Below are 19,256 nucleotides of genomic sequence, written 5' to 3'. Positions count from 1 at the left end.
CAAAGGAGGAAGATTTCTCCTTTGCAAACTCGTCTTTGCCTGGATCTGGCACTCTCTGGAGGGAGATTACAAGCAGCCGGGCTTGTTCTCTGGAAGGCTGTTGCTACAGTGTAGTGTTACCTGCAAATGGAGAGAGCCCTGGGGGGTGGGTTTATCCTTCCCTTTCTTCTGATAGTAGAGATTCATGAAATTAGCTGATAATTTGTTAGCACAGAGTCTGGAGGCTTCGGTTCTCAACTGTGGCTGCACGTTCGAGTTACCGGTAGGGAGTTGAAAAAAAATCCAGAGGCCCAGGCTACACTTGAAGACAATTAAATTGGAATCTCTGGGATGGGACCCAGACTTCAGGAGTTTTTAAAGCCCTCCAGGTGATTCCAATGTTCAGCTAGGCCGGAGAATCACTGCTGAAAGCAGTGTATTCACAGGGAGCTGACAAATTGTGACAATGAAACAGAGAAACGGAGTTCTCTGGAAGAGGAGCATCATGGGAGGTCAGTCAGCAGCCTTTTTAGAAAGTCAGAATAATTGTATCAAGAAAACAGTAGGGGTGAGGGAGGTAAAGAGCAAACTGAGTTTGAAGACTCGTGGATGTAGCTCCAGGGTGCTGGTGCCGAACCAGTGACTTCAGCTACGCAAGCTCCTCTCATTCTCTTCTTGTCCTGCTCACACCGCAAAGCCAGACAGAAGAGTGCATGGTAGCAGGAGTGTCTCAAGGTTCTCTGCTCAAACTTGGATTTCAAACAACCAGGGAGGGAGACTGGAGGCCTAGCCAAATCCCTTTCAGAGCCGAAGCGCCTGTGTGCCAGTTAAGCTGGGACTCTCACCGCTTAATGCTCTGAAAACAAATCCCCAAGCTTCCAAGCGAAGCAGGGAAGAGCCTCTGTTTGATCTGATGGCAGAGAGCTGTTTCTTGGAGCAGAAGTGCAGCTGCTGCTGAACCCACGCAGGCTTCAGGTGGCTCAGCCCAGCAGTCACTCCTGGGGAGGTTGGTGCCCTTGCGGAAGGAGTTGCTGCTCTGGAGTCAGCATCTTGTATTCACAGCTGTTGGACCCTCAACACAGAGCTCACTGGCATTTTCAAAGCTCACTGAGAGCCAGGGCAAATAGGCCAAGGCAGTGGCTACTTCTTAGGACCTTTACAAGTTGCCCTTTCTCCTGCTTCAGTAGGTCAGAGTCAGAAACACTGGCTTTATGTTTCTTGAGGATGAAAGTAATGGCTGTGCTCTGGTCTTTCCCCTTGATGAGCTGTCCCCTCCCAGGGCTCTGAAGGTTGCAGTGCCCATGGTCTCTGTCCTCAGGATTAGCCACACGGGCATCAGCACCATGGCTTCCCATTCTCCTCAGGGCTCCTTGAGAGATGTCACCAGCTCTAATCACTCCCCTGAACTTGAGGCTCTATGTCCAACTGCCTACCTGACATCACCACTTGGCTGTCCAATAACCATCGGAAACATAACATATCTAAAACTAAATCTATGATTTTCCATTATAAACCTATCCTTCCCAGAACTTTCCAAATCTCAGCAAATAGGTTCATCAAAATCCTTGATGTCGTTCTTATTTCTTCTCATTGTCTCAGGCCTCACATCCAATCCGCTGGCAGATCCTGTCAATTCCATCTGCAAAAGACACTCCTTTCAGCCTGTTGCTTTCCCAGTCTGTGCCTCTATACCTCTCACCTGGACAACATCAACAACCTCCCAGCTCTTTGCTTTCCCTTTTGCCTATACTGCCTCCTCCAGCTCAGAGTCTATTTTCCACCTGGCAATCACATTGCTCCTTTTTAAAAGTAACAAAATCATATCATTTCTTGCTCACAACCTTCTTCTGATCTCCCATCACTCTTGGAACAAACTCAAAATTCTTGGCAAGTGCACAAGGCCCTACATAATCTGGGCTCTGGTTACCTTTCTGAGGTCACTTACTCATACCCTCCACCTTGCTCACTCACACAAGCCTCCATACTAGTCCTCGGACACACTGAGACTAGTCCCTTCTCAGGGCATTTGACTTGCTGCTTCCTCTCGCTGGAATGCTTTTCCAGCCAGCCAACCAGATGGCTCCCTCCTTCTGCTGAAAGATTACCATCTCTAAGAGACCACTGCTGACCCTCCTCCGTCATTCACCTTCCGGTAACTGTGTGTATTAGTTTTCTATTACAGCTGCAACAAATTACCATTAACTCAGTGGCTTAAAACAACACAAATGTTTTATCTGACATTGCCAGGGGTCAGAAATCCAAATTTGGCTTCACTGGACTAAAATCAAGGCATCAACAGCTTGAGTTCCTCCTGAAGGCTCCAGGGAAGAATTCATTTCCTTGTCTTTTCCAGCTTCTAGAGGTGGCCTGGATTTCTTGGTTCATGGCCCCTTCTTCCATCTTCAAAGCCAGCAGCCAAGCATCTTCTCTCTGCTTCCATCCTTCTATCTTCTGTTTCTGACTCTGACCTTCTTCCCTCCCTATTATAAGGATCCTTGTGGTTACATTGGACCCATCTGGATAATCATTAACTGCATCTTCAAAGTCCCTTTTGCTGTGGAAGGTAACACATTCACAGGTTGTGGGGACTAGGACATAGATATTTTCAGGCCACCATTCATCTACTATCTCCTGCTTTATTTTCCTTTACATCCCTTATTACCTCTTGCTGTATGTTTACTTATTTGTTTATTGTCTAGATTTCCCATTGAATGAGTTAATGCACTTAGTAACAGTGCTGGAATACAAGAAACAATAAATGTTAAGTGTTATTATTGTTGCTAGAATAAAAGTTCCTTGATGTCAGAGAATTTATCTTGTTCTTCATTAAATTCTCAAGTACTGGCACAGGGCTTAGCATGTAGTATGTGCTCAAGAAATATCTGAAAGAATGAATGAATTCCTTTAACACTTATTTGTAATAATAGTGTTAAAGTACCTCAATAGTTTTCTCCCTAGTTCTTAAGGATCAGTTGTCCCATAAGTGGTGCATATATATGATCCACTAATGCATGAAAATTGCTCTCTGAAAATTTTCAGGCAGCTTCCTGAACATCGCTTTCCCTGCTTTGGATGAAACTTGGGGATTAGTTTTCAGAGCACTAAACATTAAGAGTCCTAATATAACAGGCACATGGTTGCTGTATGTTTGGAAGATATTTGGCTAGATCTGGAAATAGAATCTCCACCCCTGTTGTTGTTGTTGTTGTTTTGTTTTTTGGTTTGTTTTTTTTTTTTTTTTTTTTTTTTTTGTTTTTTTTTAAAAATTCATGTCTGAGCAAAAGACTTTGAAAAATTCTCTGCTATTAACATTGTTTTCAGGATATCATTAAATATCTGGGCAAATCCAGGAGATTTAGACGTAATGGGACAGCCTCCTGAAGTCAGGGACACCTTAGTTCCACAGATGGAGGCCGGTGAAGTTACAGCCCGCTGAGACATCAAGATCTACTGCATTAAGGGCAGGGGCAAAGAATTCTGATGCCTGAGCTTTGGCCAGTGGATAATCTTAGATCACTCCCTTTAATCTCGCACAGTCTCTGTTGGCTTCAAAGTTTGGAGTTTGTGTGAGCAATAATTGAGTACCTGTGTTATCAAATTACCATCAACATCATCTTTTGCAAACTCCAGTTTACTTTAGAGAACAGTTTTTATTAAGGACTGCTCCATGCAGGTAGAATATAATACAAACTCCCACCATGGCGTAGGAGACTCCTTATGATCTGACTCCTGCCCACCCACTCAAACCCCATCTCCTATCATTTTTCTTCCATTCTTTCTATACTTGTGTCCAACTACACTGGCCTTCTTTCCATTATTCAATTAAACCAAATTTAGTCCTCATGCAGGGCCTCTGCTGTTGTTATTTATTCTGTGTGGAACAATCTTTATTATGGCATGGCTTTGCATGGTGCCCAGGTCAACTTCATGTCACCTTCTCAGAGGCTCTTCCCTGGCCAGTTAAAAGTTTACTCCTACTCAATGTTATTTTCCTCATTGTACTTCCTACTATCTGAGTGTATGTCATTGGTTTTTTTGTTCACTTCTTTTCTGTCTGTCTCCCTTTCCCATCAGATGGGTACCTCAATGACAGCAGTGACCTGGTATGCTTGCTTATGGCTCTATCTCATGCCTAAAGAGTGCCTTGAGAAGAATAAATGCTCAATAAACATTCATTGAATCCATAAAGGAATAAATTGAGTTCCTGCATTAATTGTTGGTATCACTGAACATATTGTATCTCATGGGTAAGGAAAAAAAAATTCAGGACATATTTAATTTCTCCATATCAACATACATTGTAGGTGAAGTGAGCTTTAATTGTGTCCAGCTCTCAGTAATTTCTTTTTTTTTTCTTTTCTAATTTTTTAATGTTTATTTTTTGAGAGAGAGAGAGAGAGAGAGAGAGAGAGAGAGACAAAATTCTAAGCAGGCTCTGCTCTTTCAGAGCAGAGCCCAACATGGAACTCGAACTCACCAACCACTAGATCATGACCTGAGCTGGAGTCAGGGGCTTAACAGACTGAGCCACCCAGGGGCCCCTCTCAGGTGTTTCTAATGCAAAATGGGAACCTTGCCAAAGGAGCCTCCCTCTCATCCTGAGTGGACATTTTGTCAGAATGTTCCTGCTGTTCTGGCCTCTGCTGCCTAAAAGGTAGAGGGCAAAATGTCTCTGCAAAAATTACAGAATCAGATTCAAAGTCCAGATCACATAGGTTTTTTGTGCTCCTTGTATTCTGGGAAACTGTGAACTACAAATATAAGTTATCGGCCCCCACACATCAACATACAATGGGAAGAGGTGCAGAGAATAACCACAGTAAATGCTCCCACTGGAAAACCGAGGGTGGGGGTAAGGGTGGGGCAGAAAGCACATCACAATCACTTGTTCAGAGCAATTCTGAGATTCAAGCAGGCATGTGTTGCTAGATCACATGTTCCTTATCTCACGTCCAGCTCTGTTCCCTAGGAGAGGTTCTCTAATTCACTGTTCTCCACAGCTCTTAGCTCCAACCTCTGCGATTTTGGTTCTGCCCTTTATACCATTCTTCTTTTTGACAAGAAATTGCCCACGATGACAGCTGAGTCGTTTTTCAGCCTTTTTTTATCCATAAAAAGTTGGAGGTCAAGAGGCTTCTTTTAATTTTGAAGTGTTAGTCCAAATGTGTATAACTCCTTTAGAAATTTTGTAAGCTTTATGTTGTTCATATATATATGTATATATGATATATGATATTTGTGCATATATATAAATTCATATTCTATAATATTATACAGGAGCTATTTCCACAAATCTCTTTGATATTAGTCCCTCTATACTTTGGACTCCAAGTCAGAATATTGGGGTATAATTCTAATGTTTTTAGAATTACTTTTGTCTAGGGAAACTGTGTCTTCCAACCATACCTTTGATTGAGGCTTGACCTGAAGACTTATTTAACTGGAAGCAGCCTGAATTTCGTCTTTGATTTGAGGCCACTTCTTGCTCTTCGAATATTTTTTAAGCCAGACTGTCTGTCCTGGGCCTTCTATAGCTCCTCTGAACTATGCTTGTTTGTCACTTTTTGATAAGACCTAAAAGAAGCCAAATAACGCAATATTCTTCCAAAGAAAAGAAAAGAAAAAAAGATTAAAAGCAAGATAGCATCCCAGATTTATATAAACTAAAACTTATGATTAATTGAATACCTTCAGAAGATATAATCAGTAACTGGTATATTGAGCAATCAAAATAGTCAACTAATGAGATGTGTTGCCCTAAGCAACTAAAGTTGGAGTGGCTTGAACTCACAAACTATGAGATCATGACCTGAGCTGAGGTCAGTTGCTTAACCGACTGAGCCGCCCAGGTACCCCTATCCTTGGGTTTTAAGCTTACAAGGAGAGTATTGGCTCAGGCCCTAAATAACCTGGAACAGGTAGATAGAACTTTTAGAGGTCATGGCAATTAAATTCACTTGGACCATATTATTAAAGATATTTTATGTGGGGCACCTGGGTTGCTCAGTTGGTTAAGCGTCCAGCTTCAGCTCAGGTTATGATCTAGCAGTTTGTGGATTCAAGCCCCGCATCAGGCTCTGTGCTGACAGCTCAGAGCCTGGAGCCTGCTTCAGATTCTGTGCCTCCTCTTTCTGCCCCTCCCCTGCTTGCACTCAGTCTCTCTCTGTCTCTCAAAAATAAATGAACATTAAAAAAAAAGATGTTTTATGTAATTTTGCATGTCATAGAATTGTATGTTAAATGTTTGTAAAACAGGGAAAATGTTATATTTTTCTTTTGAGAGGTCCATCTATTAGTATACATGCTGCCCCCACATATAGAATAAATATGGCATTTTTCACATGAAGAATAAATGGCAGTTTGTATTTTTAAATTCTATAAATATAGATATATTTATAAATTCTAGGCTAAGAATTTTAAACAAAATCATCCTTAGATTATTAAGTAGGCCCATTCACACTTCACTAAATCCAGACGTCAGTTTAATAATTCACATGCATAAAAACCAATAAACTTTAACATAATTCAGATGCTTATGAAATAGCTATTATTTGTCAGCTTGTTCAAATATCAAACCTAGTATTAACTGAAATAAGCTAGTAGTTATGTATTGTGTCACTAAAACTTCATGGTAATATTCTCACAAGAATTCAAATGAACTCTCCCATATTTATACATGTTTAACATGAGTTTATTGTAGACTTTAGCATATGTATTGGCTTCCTAGGATGGCTATACCAAATGACCACAAACTGGGGAGCTTTAAAATAACAGAAATGTATTGCTCACAGTTTTGAAGACCAAGGTCCAGAATTAAAGAGTCTGCAGAGTTGGTTCCTTCTTGGGGAGTCAGAGGGAAAATCTGTTTCATGCCGCTCTTCTAGCTCCTGGTGACTGCTGACAATTCTTGCAGATCTTGGTGAATAGATATGTCAGTCCAATCTCTGCCTATATCTCCATTCTCCCTGTGTGTTCTGTCTGCATGTTCCATCCTCTTCTAATAAAGACATCAGTCCTCTTCTTATAACGACCACTTGAATCCAGTATGACCTCATCTTAATTTACATCTTATACATTAGGATGTGTTACTTGGATACTGTTTCCAAATAAGATCACACTCTGAATTTCTGGCTGGACATGAATTTTGGGGAATTGGGGGATGGGACTCTTTAACTCAGTACTATATATATATATATATATATATATATAAAATGCATGTTTGTGTATATATACATGTTTATATATATATATATATATATATATATATATAACAAATGCATGCATATTTTATATATGTGTGTGTTTTTTCCTTGGCAATGTATTTTAAGATAAGTGTGTTATTGTTAATTAGGCAAAAATGAAACCTTGGGAAGCAAAAGATCTCTTTCCTCAATATTTTTAACATGCTAGCCAGAGTAAAGGAAACATTAAAATAGAGTTTCTATAACCAAAAATCTCATGTTGGAATTTAAAAGTATATAATAAGCAGCCTTGCCTCTGTTAACTAGGAAATTCTTCCAGTAAAGAAACATTTTGATAAATAACCCTACTTATCTTCTGGTTATAATTTGCATGCATTTGTTACTATTGTTTGCTGTGTATTTAATCATCGTCTGGAGTAAACCTGATTCAGTTACCTAACAATGACAAGTGATGTTAGCCCAACTCTCCTTTTTAAAATGCTTTATTACCCTCTCTAGTCTTGGATGTGAACATTTCTTGGTCACATACCTGCAACCTACCACAGATTATAAATTTATAATGCCCTACTATGAGGAGACTAGCCCTACAATTGTTAGTGACACCAGCGGTAAGGAATTAACAGTCTCTTAAGCATTGTAATACCCCTTCATTGACGTCACCGAAAGTGGGGATGATCTTCTAACTGACATCATTTAGAAAGAACACTAAAGAAATAATAGTGATGTGCTAGGTTTACACAGTGAACATTTTGAAGTAGAAATTATAGGTTAGGTAATTCAGCAGCATTTACCTCAACCAGGAACACACACTGTGTATTAACACGAAGATGTGTATTAATACAATGATTATAAAGAACATTAGCTGTCCTTTCATTTTCAGTGATTTTAAACAAAATCACCTCTCAAGAATACTGATCCTTTGATGTTTCTGGTCCCTAAGCACCTCTCCTAATAATTTATGTGCAGTGCTAAGATGAATACCTGATGTTGCTAAAAACAACCACTCTGTGTTCTTCTTTCATTTGTGTTGTATTGACAAAGACGATACATTCCCCATAAACTTAACCACTTTTCTGTTCTAATTGATACTTTGAAAGAAGATAAATTTAACAAATAACTATTGTGATGATACAGTACTCTCTTTTATATTGTGTATTTCTACTTCCGCGCTATCATCTACCTATGGGTAACCTATTTTACTTTTATTTGTTGAACGTTACTCAAATTCTCAAACTCATTGCTAGACTACAAAGTACTTATGGGTTAGATTCTGGTCTGCTGTCATCTAAATTCTTCAACGATGGTAAGGAAGTTCAGGACAATTTTATGTAACACCAACAAGAACAAGAACAATTGCTGGAAGAATGATGAACACAAAGGAAAAAGGTAGCATGCAAGCTCTTAAAGAATTTTTTTTTAAAAAGCAGGGTCTGAAAAGAGCCTACAACATTTTAGTTCCTCTTTTATTACAGTTCCAAAATCATACTTAACAAATTGATGTTAACAAAAAGAAAGAACTGCTAACTCATGACTTTTATCCTAAAGCGGAGTGGGGGTAGGGCTGTTTGGTGCTATGTAGTACGAAATTCATTTCAATTGTTCTCTTTTTCTAGAATTAATGCTTATAACTTTCATTGAGTTGAGCATCATTTGTGGTCCTCTCCCACTCTCAACTGACCTGATTTATAACATAGGTTTGGCATTAGAGTAGTGTGGTTTGATTTTCTTGTAATGTTAATACGTATCCAGGATCTCCTAGGTCTTCTAAGCACCAGCGAAACAACAAACAAGGGACAAGGCTTCTGTCCTTATGAAGCCCACCGTCTACCAGGAGAGAGATGATTTAACAAAAACAAAACAAATAAGGAAGCAAGATAACATCAGATAAATGCTCTGGAAAAGGGAATGGGCAAAATAATTTTGATTTTGGTGAGATTGAAAGTGGTTGAATACTTCAGCTGGGGATTTGGGGAAGTGGCGTTTGTGCTAGAACCTAAATGAAGAAAGGAAACCAGTAATGCAAGGATCTAGGTATCCCAGGTTCCTGCAGTCATTCATCTGTAAAATAAGGCATATGGCTGCTTTGGTTATGAAATGTGTAAATTAATAAAGAGCAGAGAGTACTGACCCAGTAAGCCTGTGAGGCCATCCTCTGTAGATGTGTCTTTAAGACATCGAAGCCTAAAGCAGGGTTAGCTTTTAATCTTGTTAACAGCAAAATGCGTTATCAAGTTGCCTCATCAATGTGAGATAAAATTTATTCTCTTATCTCTACATGTTATTTTACAAGTGACTCCATCCCTTTGGATTGCTCTATACCTGAGGATCTATAAAAATGATTATTGTCACTCCCCACTTACCTCTATATTAGCAAGGCAAACAGCACAGTAATGTTTCGATGGCCACATCCACATTTCATGTATCTGAAGGCTTAGTCCAGCATTAACATAATACTCTGCATTTTAAGATATTTTAAAGTCAGCAATTTAAACAGAAGTCCCCCAGAGGCTGTGGTCTTGTCTTGTCAATGCCACTAGTTTGGTTACCCAGCTAATTCCATCAGAGTCATTGAACCAAGTGTTAGTGTGTGTGAAGAGTCTATGAGTCAATTGCCAGCACAAAATTCTTCCTGACATGGGAAGGCAGATGATCTCAACTTTTCAGTGCATACAGCACAAATTTCTAGTTGAATGGTTCTTGACAATAGTGTCCTCTGAAACATAATGCCTGGCGAGGAGCCAATGATTATGCCACCATACAAATCACTGTGTATCTGACGCCAGAATGCCTCTGTGCAATGGTAGCAACAAGAGTTCTCAGTCCTGGTGTTCCACAAGATGTTATATTGGCTCCTTTATTCTTTATCAGACCCTGGAATTAAAGATTTTATTTAGACAGTTTTTAGGAAATGAATGGTGGAGGGAGATGAAAAGGGAAGAGAGGAGGTTGTAGTGTACTTTAAGAAGAGCTTTACTGTTTTACAATCCCCATTAGGACAAAATCGGCTTATGTTGGAAGCCTAGTTTTATTAACTGTTTAATAGATATTTTCACTTTGAATCTCTTGTTTAATTATAGAACTAAAATAGCTTAGTTCAAACTGTTAGCTAATGATCCATATATCATTTTAGTAATTGCTAGCTTCTTTCAGAAATGCATTAATTTTGTAAGAATTATAGACTTTCGAGTGTAAAAACACGGGGAGTTTTTTAAGATTAATACATTAGAACATTTACAATTTGTTTCAAATGTTACTTTACTGTACCATATTAGAAACCTAAAATTACCAAAATATTCTTAAGATACTATGATCCTTCATTTTAATTTTCATTTAACTGTATTTTTTGGATTAAAAGTAGATAGATCATACTCTATGAATGCAGTTGGTAATGTAAATGAAATCTAAGTTATGCAGTGTTCTATTCAAAAGGAATTATGCACTGGTTAAAATATTTAGCTAAATTTCATTTCCCACTATGAAATTGTCTACTGATTTTAAACACCATTTTTTTTTCTGGAAATAACTCTTTAGAACATTTTCACATTAAGTAAGTAGATCTAAGCATCTTATTTGATAGGAATAGTGATTGCCCAAGACGAAGGAACACATAAAACCCTAAATGTTACTCATAACAAGCAACACTAAAAAACATTTTTTTTTTTCCACGAAGCCAAAGTCACCAGTGTTTCTTCTTTTTGGCTGGTTTTACACTTAGTAAAATATTTTCTTTTCTTATAAGCTAGATATAGGCATTAGCCAATTATAAAAACCGTGTCTCTTTTAAACATTGGTAGCAATTCAAAAAGAAAAGAAAAAGATAATTGAAAAGGTTTCTTGTGGTTTGAAAATGCCTTCCAAATATTCATTAAACATTTAAGTGAGTAAATTTGTAGAATATGTTTCTGACATTGGCACTGGTTCTGTGGTATTTCTCTGATCAGATGGAAGTGCTGTGTGTTATGCAGAGTGCATTCAGTTCATTCATGCATAAACAATATCATTTTCATAAATTAAAACCTCCCCTGCAGAAGGAACATCTGTGCCTGCCTTTGAATAAAAGATGGTGGCATGTGAGTTACTCCTTGACTGACTGAAAGAATCCTTATGTTTTAGAATGAAGTTATATAGGAAAAATTGAAGGAAAAAAAAACTAACTTACAGTCTGAATTTCTACCTTACATACAAATATGTACATATATATATATATATATATCCACAGTATAGATTTCCTTGCTTGTAGTCTTAAAAGCTGGAATCCTTAAAATGCATTCTCTATTTCTTCTGTTTACTAAAGCAACAGATTTTGGTTTGCATGAAGATGTATAATTTTAATTATAGGTGAAATTGAGCTGCTGAATAGATCACATCAGATCTGAATGTTCACTTCATGGTCTCCTAGGCTGGAAGGCTGACAATGTTCAGATATCATATCAGTATTATGTCTCATAAAGTAAGAACAGTGAGAGCAATCCTAGAAGCAACAGCTTGATTTCAAAATAACAACTCTGATTCACTTGGAATGAGATTATTGCATTTTGGATAAAGTTGAGACTAACTTAAAAGTATTTCTGTCATGTGATGAAGGCTGATGGAAAACATGTTAAAATGATATATTTTAAATTGAACTCAAACATTTTTTAATGTTGAAATATTCCTTACTGCTACTGTCACAGCTTGACATAGCCCCATTGGCAATGTTATTAGTATGGCTAATTGTTCCCGTCCATTAGATTACTCACATTTTTCTGGAGCAGTTTGCTAAATGAGGTCAGCTTTCTGGAACCCCTAAATCACCAATGAGAAGGAGATTAAAGGAACAAGCTTGGGAAGAGAGGTAGTCATCCAATGTGGCATCCGAATCAGAGGAGGAACAATGGAGTTACTAATGACAGTAATCAGAGCACCATGGTAGAGCCAGGGCACAAGTGCCAAAATGTTATTCCCTAGGAAGCATTCCTGTCAGTCAGTACATCCAGAGGAAGAGAAATGCCAAACTTTTTTTTTTTTTTTAGTGGACTTAACAATGGACAGAGTCATCTGTAAGTTTTTCCACTGAGTTGTATTTAGTGTTCCAAAAAAGGGAAGGGACACAATTGTATCATCCTATAATATATTATACTACAAATAGTATGTTCTTGAACACAAATAACTCACTATCATTTTCTCCTGGAAAAAAAATTTTGAAATCATCACAGGATGTTCATCAAAAAATTACAAAGTGCCACTTCTTCTTGGATTCTTTAAATTAATTAAATCATTTCCTCCTGGCATTTTCTAAAGGTATTTAACTTTCTTTTGGGTTATTCCTGGTTTGCAATCCAGTACTATATTGCATGCTGCTATTGTATAGTGCTGGTTTGCAAAGTGCAATGGTACTGTGATAGTACTGAATTTTCAATTCAGTTCGGGAAAATATACAGATAATAAAGCACTAAGAAAATGGTAAAGTTTTCTTATGTATTTTTAAATATATAGACAAACTAAGGGCGCTTGTTTGCGTCTCCTTGTTATAATTAACTAAATACCCCTTTTTAAAAAATAGGAAAAATCATAATACAATCATTTAAAAGAATAAAACCCAAAAAGCTGAAAGTGAAGATACTTAAAACAAAGAAAAATGAAAACCCAACTGTTTGTCTCTCCACCCCACCCCCCAGCCTCATATTCCATGTAATGAAATATGAGTTGGTTCTTTCATTATCTACAAAAGCTGGTGACTCCCTAAACAAGATCAACAGACTGGAGACTATGCTAAAGTAAACTTTTATTTTATTCTACAAATAGCATTTAGTTTTAATTCAGTGAATAAAGCATCTATTATGCTTAGGAATTATTTATACTTTAAAAAATCACTTTAAGAAGGAATGCAACAATTGGTCAGATTTTCAATACTAGTTTATTGCAACTGGATGAGTGTTTTCTAAATTGTGCATTACACCATAATATACAGGATTACAAACAAGATTACAGTACAGATCGATTCCAGTGGTACCAGTATCACATCTCAAACAGCACTTATTCTGGACTGCATTTTACATGCAATAGCTATTGTTCTAATTATGAATTAAATGGTTTGAATTTATTTAAGCTACTGTACTAATTGACTACAATAGGTATAAATCCCAACATTAACAACCTGATTAGATTTAGGCTCAGATTTATTACATGAATATATGACAAACCACCATTTGTGTGACTATGTATAAAATCATGCATTTATATTTTCTGGAAACATCAATAGCTTCAGATTCTTTGTAAAATCATGGAATGCAAAGGAGTAAAAGACTAAAAATAAACAGTGCAAATTGTATGTGATAGTCAAGCAGCTTTTGATTTAAAGAAGGGTATGTTGGCATTTGTTTATAATATGTATATACAAGCTTGTGCAAGTAATGTATTGAATTGATATGTTTTGATAGGGACTAAATCTCTTTTTTTTCATCCTCTTAAGAGTTGTGGATCTGGTTTTTTTTTTTAAGGAGAGGGAAAGACTTTAAAGTGAAATGAATTGCTCAAATTGTGCAATTTTTTTTTTTTTTTACAATTAGAGAGGAAAGAAGTGCTAAGGCAACACAATAACTTTCTAAGCACTTTTCTGCTGGTTTAAATTAGTTAAATTATTTTGTATAAATTAGATATAATTCTACCTTTCTGATATGTATAAAAATTGATGAAGCTGCATGGTTTTAAAATAGGAAATCCACATTATAAAAAGTCATTAAAAATTCTGTACAAAATCACAACAAAATAATTCAGCATGGGAAAGGTAACAAGTAGTAAAATGCTGGTTGAAAAATATATATTTATATATATTTTAATTGGCCTGTTACTAGTTTAAAAATTGCATAGATCCTAATTATTGCTTGTGATTTTGTTATCCCGATCAGATAATTAATATGATCTGAAAACAGCTACACCAAATTTGTGGTGTTTTTTTTTTTTAACCATATTACTTTTTTAAAATAGAAGAGCTATAGAAAATAATACATAAGGTGAACAGGAACTTTGATCCCCTGTTTCTTCCAAAGGCAGTAACGACAATAAATACATATATCACTTGAAGCTTGGAGTATTTGCACTTTGCAGCAATAGTACCCAAAGGGCTGCCTTTTGTAAACACCACAGTCACTGTAAGCACAGTGGGTACGTTTCCCGGGGATGGTGAAACTGACGTGCCTCTAATCGTGAAAGATGGCATTGAGCTGGGCACTCATGACTCGCTCATGATGTGAATGGCTATCGAAAGACATGATATTGTCTATAGGGATCTCGCAGCGAGGGGCAGCGGCGCCCGAGAAGATTGATCCGTGGCTTTGGGCCCCTGCCAAGGTCGCTGCAGGATAGTGCATGGTAAAGGCATAATTTTTCTCAAACTCGGCGGACGGTTCGTGTTTGAAAGAGAAGTTGCCATTGATACTGAGCGGCGGGCTGAGGGGTCCGTCAAAGGAAGGGCTGGTGCAATCAGTCAGGGGGCTTTCAAAGAAGGGCTCCAGAGCAGCGCTGTAGGCGTGCGGCGGTGGCTTAACGTGGAAGACATGGGAGCTGTCCATGGTACCATAGGGCGGGCTGGGCAGCCCCGGCGACTGGTAAGAGTAGGGGTGCACAGGGAAGGAAGCGCTGGCGGTAGGCAGGTGCGGAGGCATGTCCTGGTTCTGCTCAGGCAGGAAAGTCCGAGGATTAAGCTGCAGGCAGCCGGCAACCAGGTTGGTGGTGGGCTGAGATAAGCCCTTGCAGAGAGTCTGTACGAAGGAGACCAGATCAGGGCTTTTGCCCGAACGCAGGATCTCCGACAGAGCCCAGATGTAGTTCTTGGCCAGGCGCAGCGTCTCAATTTTGGACAGCTTCTGCGTCTTGGAATAGCAGGGCACCACCTTGCGCAGGTTGTCCAGAGCCGCGTTTAGCCCGTGCATGCGGTTCCGCTCCCGGGCGTTGGCCTTCATGCGCCTTAGCTTAAAACGCTCCAGGCGTGCCTTGGTCATCTTCTTCTTTTTGGGGCCCCGTCTCTTGGGCTTTTGATCGTCGTCCTCCTCTTCCTCTTCTTCCTCCTCTTCCAGATCTTCGTCTTCGTCCTCCTCCTCTCCCCCGTTCCTAAGTGAGTCCTCTTCCGCGTTCATGGCTTCGAGGTCGTCCTCCTTCTTGTCTGCCTCGTGCTCCTCGTCCTGAGAACTGAGACATTCGTCTGTCCAGCTGGGAGGACCCTGGGGCTGAGGCTCGCCCATCAGCCCGCTCTCGCTGTAAGATTTGGTCATGTTTCAATTTCCTACATTCAACAGGGGGCGGGGGGGGGGAGAGGAACAGAAAGAAAAGGAGAAAAATGCTACATTTACAAACTACCTGTGCCTTCAGCTACCACTCCCTACCTAACTTTATAGAAATCCATGTAAAGAGAAGTACCAGCTCATTACAAAATGGATGCCCCTAAGGAAAAGTTAAATGGCTTGTTTTATAATGGCGTGTGTGTGCCCCACTGGCATACAGGAGACAGGGCAGGGCTGGAGGTGGGGGAGAGAGTAAATATATGTGTATGTGCACTCCTGTGTGTATGTTTTCTAACGATTGGCAAAAGTGTGTTTATGGTGATTATGTAGCAGGATGATATGCACGAAAAGGAGCAAATGTTTCACTACTTCATGGTTATCTGCATGAGTTCAAAGTCACAATCCACACACAAAAAAATGATGACTTTGAAAATTGCAATTCTGTTTGTTCCCTTCTCTTCCCTGGCTTCTTGGCACTTAGCGATTACAGTTAAGAGACATTACGTAATTTACTCACGGTGGCAGTGATTTTTAAGACGATTATACTAACCGGAGACTGAAGAGCAAATTCATGGTGGAGAAAAAGTAGTTTCCATCAAATTATTTCACCATCAACGAAACATTTGGCAACAAAAGTGGGCAGGGGTCTTGCATGCCACCCTCGCCTTTCTTTTCTCGCCTCCCAACACTACCCCTCTGCTGAATTTCCACCTTGTACAAAAGCACTAGCTATATGGCCAGGGCTGGGGGCACCGCACAGAGCACCCTTCCATGTGCTTGGGATCAGGTGCGGAAGGCTCTTCTCTAATAAACAGCCCATTGAAATAGCCGCCCGCTCTTTTATTGGGGCTTTTCAAAGTTCGCCTCAAACCTCTTTTTAAAAGATTGGGTAATTATAATGGTCAGCGATTGGCAATAGTGAAGTTGCCGCTTCTAATAAAGAAAATAAAAAGCCTTTAGTGAGACAACTGAATTTCTGGCTTCTGCAGTGGCTGCTAGGGACTTGGCTGCCTCTGGAGCAGTAACAGGTAGCAGGAGTTGGTTCCTCTCCCTTTCTCCACCTTTTTTCACTTTCTCAACTAAACTATCTCTCAACACAATTATTTCTCAGGATGTGTGTACCAAGGTATCCATGTCCCTTTTATGCACTGAAAAAATAACTTGGCACTTCCAATGCGCACAAAATACATGCACACAAAACACATCTGGTAACAAGGGCTTTTCTTTTTTTCTTTTTACTTATTGGAAGAAGTGAGAAAGTGAAGTAGTTATTTGCTTTCAGGACTTTGAAATCACTACTAGCAAATAATCAGAGTTACTGTGCGTTATTTTTTTTTAATTCAAAATAGCTCCTATAATTTCCCCTCAAAACCAGAACACTAACACATTTTTTTCTTTTTCTTTTTCTTTTCTTTTCTTTTTTGTTAGAAAGCATGCGGTGGGTATTTGAGTAAGGCAAGTCGAAATGTGTTAGTACTTGCGGGCAATCTAGGGGAGGAATGCCCGCTTCAATACACATACACGCGCTCGCAAACGCACACATTCAGAATATGTGTAGGTACATCCGGTCTTCAATTACTGCTTTTATTCCCAAACAAAAACGAAAGGGTTGTAATTACCTGCAGTTGTTAGTAGGTCCTGAGTGATGGTCTCATAACCCTGGGGCCTCCGGATGCCGTGCCTTCTGCGTGGGGCGAATTCCTCGTGTCCCCGCCGCGCGGGCGCTCAGGTTATATAGCCGGGTTGGTGATGCTGAGCGCAGGCGGGGCCCGGGAGCCGAGCGGCTAGCAGGTCCCTGCGTCCCGCGTCTGCGCACGCGTCCAGGCTGAGCGCTCTCTTCCGCCCACCCCTTCAGCCTCGCTCCTCTCCCACCCTCCTCCAACTCCAGCTCCCCTCTCCCCCACCCCTACCCCCGCCCCATCTCCTTCCTCCCCGGCATGCGCCATATGGTCTTCCCGGTCCAGCCAGGAGCCGGGAACCACGTGACCTGCCCATTTGTATGCCGCGGAGCGCTCCATTCCGGCCCCTTTGTGGCCAGAAGAAAGTGGCCCATCTGTCGCCAGTTAGAGACTCCGCGGACCTGTTTTTACCCGCAGGAGAGATTAACCCTTTCAGGCGGCAGAAGGGAGAGGGGGCAAGGGGGGGAGGGGAATTGAGGGAAGGGAGCGGGAAAGCTAACGTAGACTGGGTTTAGATCGGAGTGAGTGGCCTGCGTAGGGGCGGGAAGTAGGGCGGAGGTGAAAGAGGCCGAAGCCTGGAGACTGAGGCGCTCAGTGAAGCGTCCTGACTCCGTAGGATGCCGCGCCCAGACATTGGCTTTCTGAGCACCAAGACTTTCTGCCCTCTCTTAGTTGTCCATCTCTTGGTTTCCCCCGCTTGGCAGACGCTTTGCTTATTGGCGCCAAAGGGTGGCTTCTCCTCTTCTCCATCAAACCCTTAAGAAAACGTACGCCATACAAAAACGGCCTAATCTGTGCACTCGGCTTTGATGCTAGTCCTCTAGCCTCTTTACCTGGATCACTCACTCCCAGCCTCTACAGTACCTGTCACTCTACCTCACCATACATGCAACCTGGCGTGCCCTCACCTTCAGCTGCCTCTGTCCCTGGAGACCCCTCAACACATCAACCTCCCTCCCCGCAGAGGTCCTTGTCCTCGGCGCAAGCTAGTCCACGCTCTCAGGCCTTGGCTCCTTTGGCCTTAGAGCTCTCGATGTGAAAGCTGGGGTATTCCTCTGATGCTTGGATTCTGCCTTTTAACCAAGGCCATTGGATTGTTGCAAAGGATGCCCTCATCCGATGCCTCTTGTTCCGTGCCACAGGCTGGCACTGCCCACTCTCAGGCCTGTAAATAGGTACTTGGTTCAGACAAGCCTTTTCAATGGGAGGATGCAATGGGCCTATGTTAAATATTTCTTCTCTCTCCTCTTTTTGGAAAGGGTTAATGGCCATGACTCCTCCAGACCTCAAAGACTCTGACTTGATGAGTCTTCACCTCCACCTTGCATGTCAGGCAAAGACCAGAGATTCCAGACTAATTCTGAGGGAGCCATATTTGTGTTTAAATGGCGATTCTTTATTTACTCGTTCCCACCAAGGCATGTTTTAGAATCATACATTATATATTACATCTTTTCCATTCCTTCGCCACCAGCTTCATCTCTAATCCTCCCTTAAGTAAACCCCTATCCCTCCCAGACCTGTAGCCCCCTGAAATGAATTTGTCGAACTTGGATTGCTTATTTAAAGGCAGTTGCTTTAAAAGCCCCTTGAGTTTGCAAACAGTGTCAGGGTTGAGAGGGCTGAAGCTAGGTGCCTCTGGGAACCAGAGGGGGGACGCTGTGGAGAGGGGAAAAGGGTTCTATCGAAATCACCGGTGTCTGGAAGGCGGTGTACGCACCCTTCCCCATCCAGCACAAATCTGAAAGGGGGAAAAAGGGAGGGAGTGTGCGCCCTGACCCGCTGCGGAAAGCGTGACGTGAATTGTACTGAGTTTCCAAGAGAAGAGCTGTAGAGAGTCTTGCTTTTCTGCGTTCACTCGTCAGTGTACGAAGAGCACAGAGGAAGATAAAAGAATGCACCTAAGAACCTAGTCTCATTATTTACCCCTGCGCCATCTGTATCATCAGTGATGGACTAAAACTCAAGGGGCATCGAAGTTACCTGCCTGAAGAGGCGGGTCCACGACACTGGAGGCCAGGCTGGACCAAGTGCTCCCTGCAATCCTGGCAGCCGCCCCATGGGCTAGCCCACCGTGCTGCTGGGATGTGGAACTCGAGCCCTAGCTCTTACTCCTCTGTCTTAGAGGAGCTTCAGGG

The 19,256-nt window shown here is 40.8% G+C and overlaps 1 protein-coding gene across 1 annotated transcript; it reads right to left on the bottom strand.

The window, feature by feature from the left end:
* Positions 1 to 14,359: 14,359 nt before the first annotated feature.
* On the bottom strand, positions 14,360 to 15,430 carry NEUROD1 (neuronal differentiation 1). Its single transcript, XM_049614452.1, has one exon. It carries the CDS (start codon positions 15,428 to 15,430, stop codon positions 14,360 to 14,362), a length of 1,071 nt encoding a protein of 356 aa, XP_049470409.1.
* Between the last annotated feature and the right edge of the window lie 3,826 nt (positions 15,431 to 19,256).

This window comes from Panthera uncia, assembly GCF_023721935.1.
Source record: "Panthera uncia isolate 11264 chromosome C1 unlocalized genomic scaffold, Puncia_PCG_1.0 HiC_scaffold_3, whole genome shotgun sequence".
Taxonomy (NCBI): Eukaryota; Metazoa; Chordata; class Mammalia; order Carnivora; family Felidae; genus Panthera; species Panthera uncia.
Note: the sequence above shows the minus strand (reverse complement) of the source record. Positions and strands in the feature narration are given on the sequence as shown.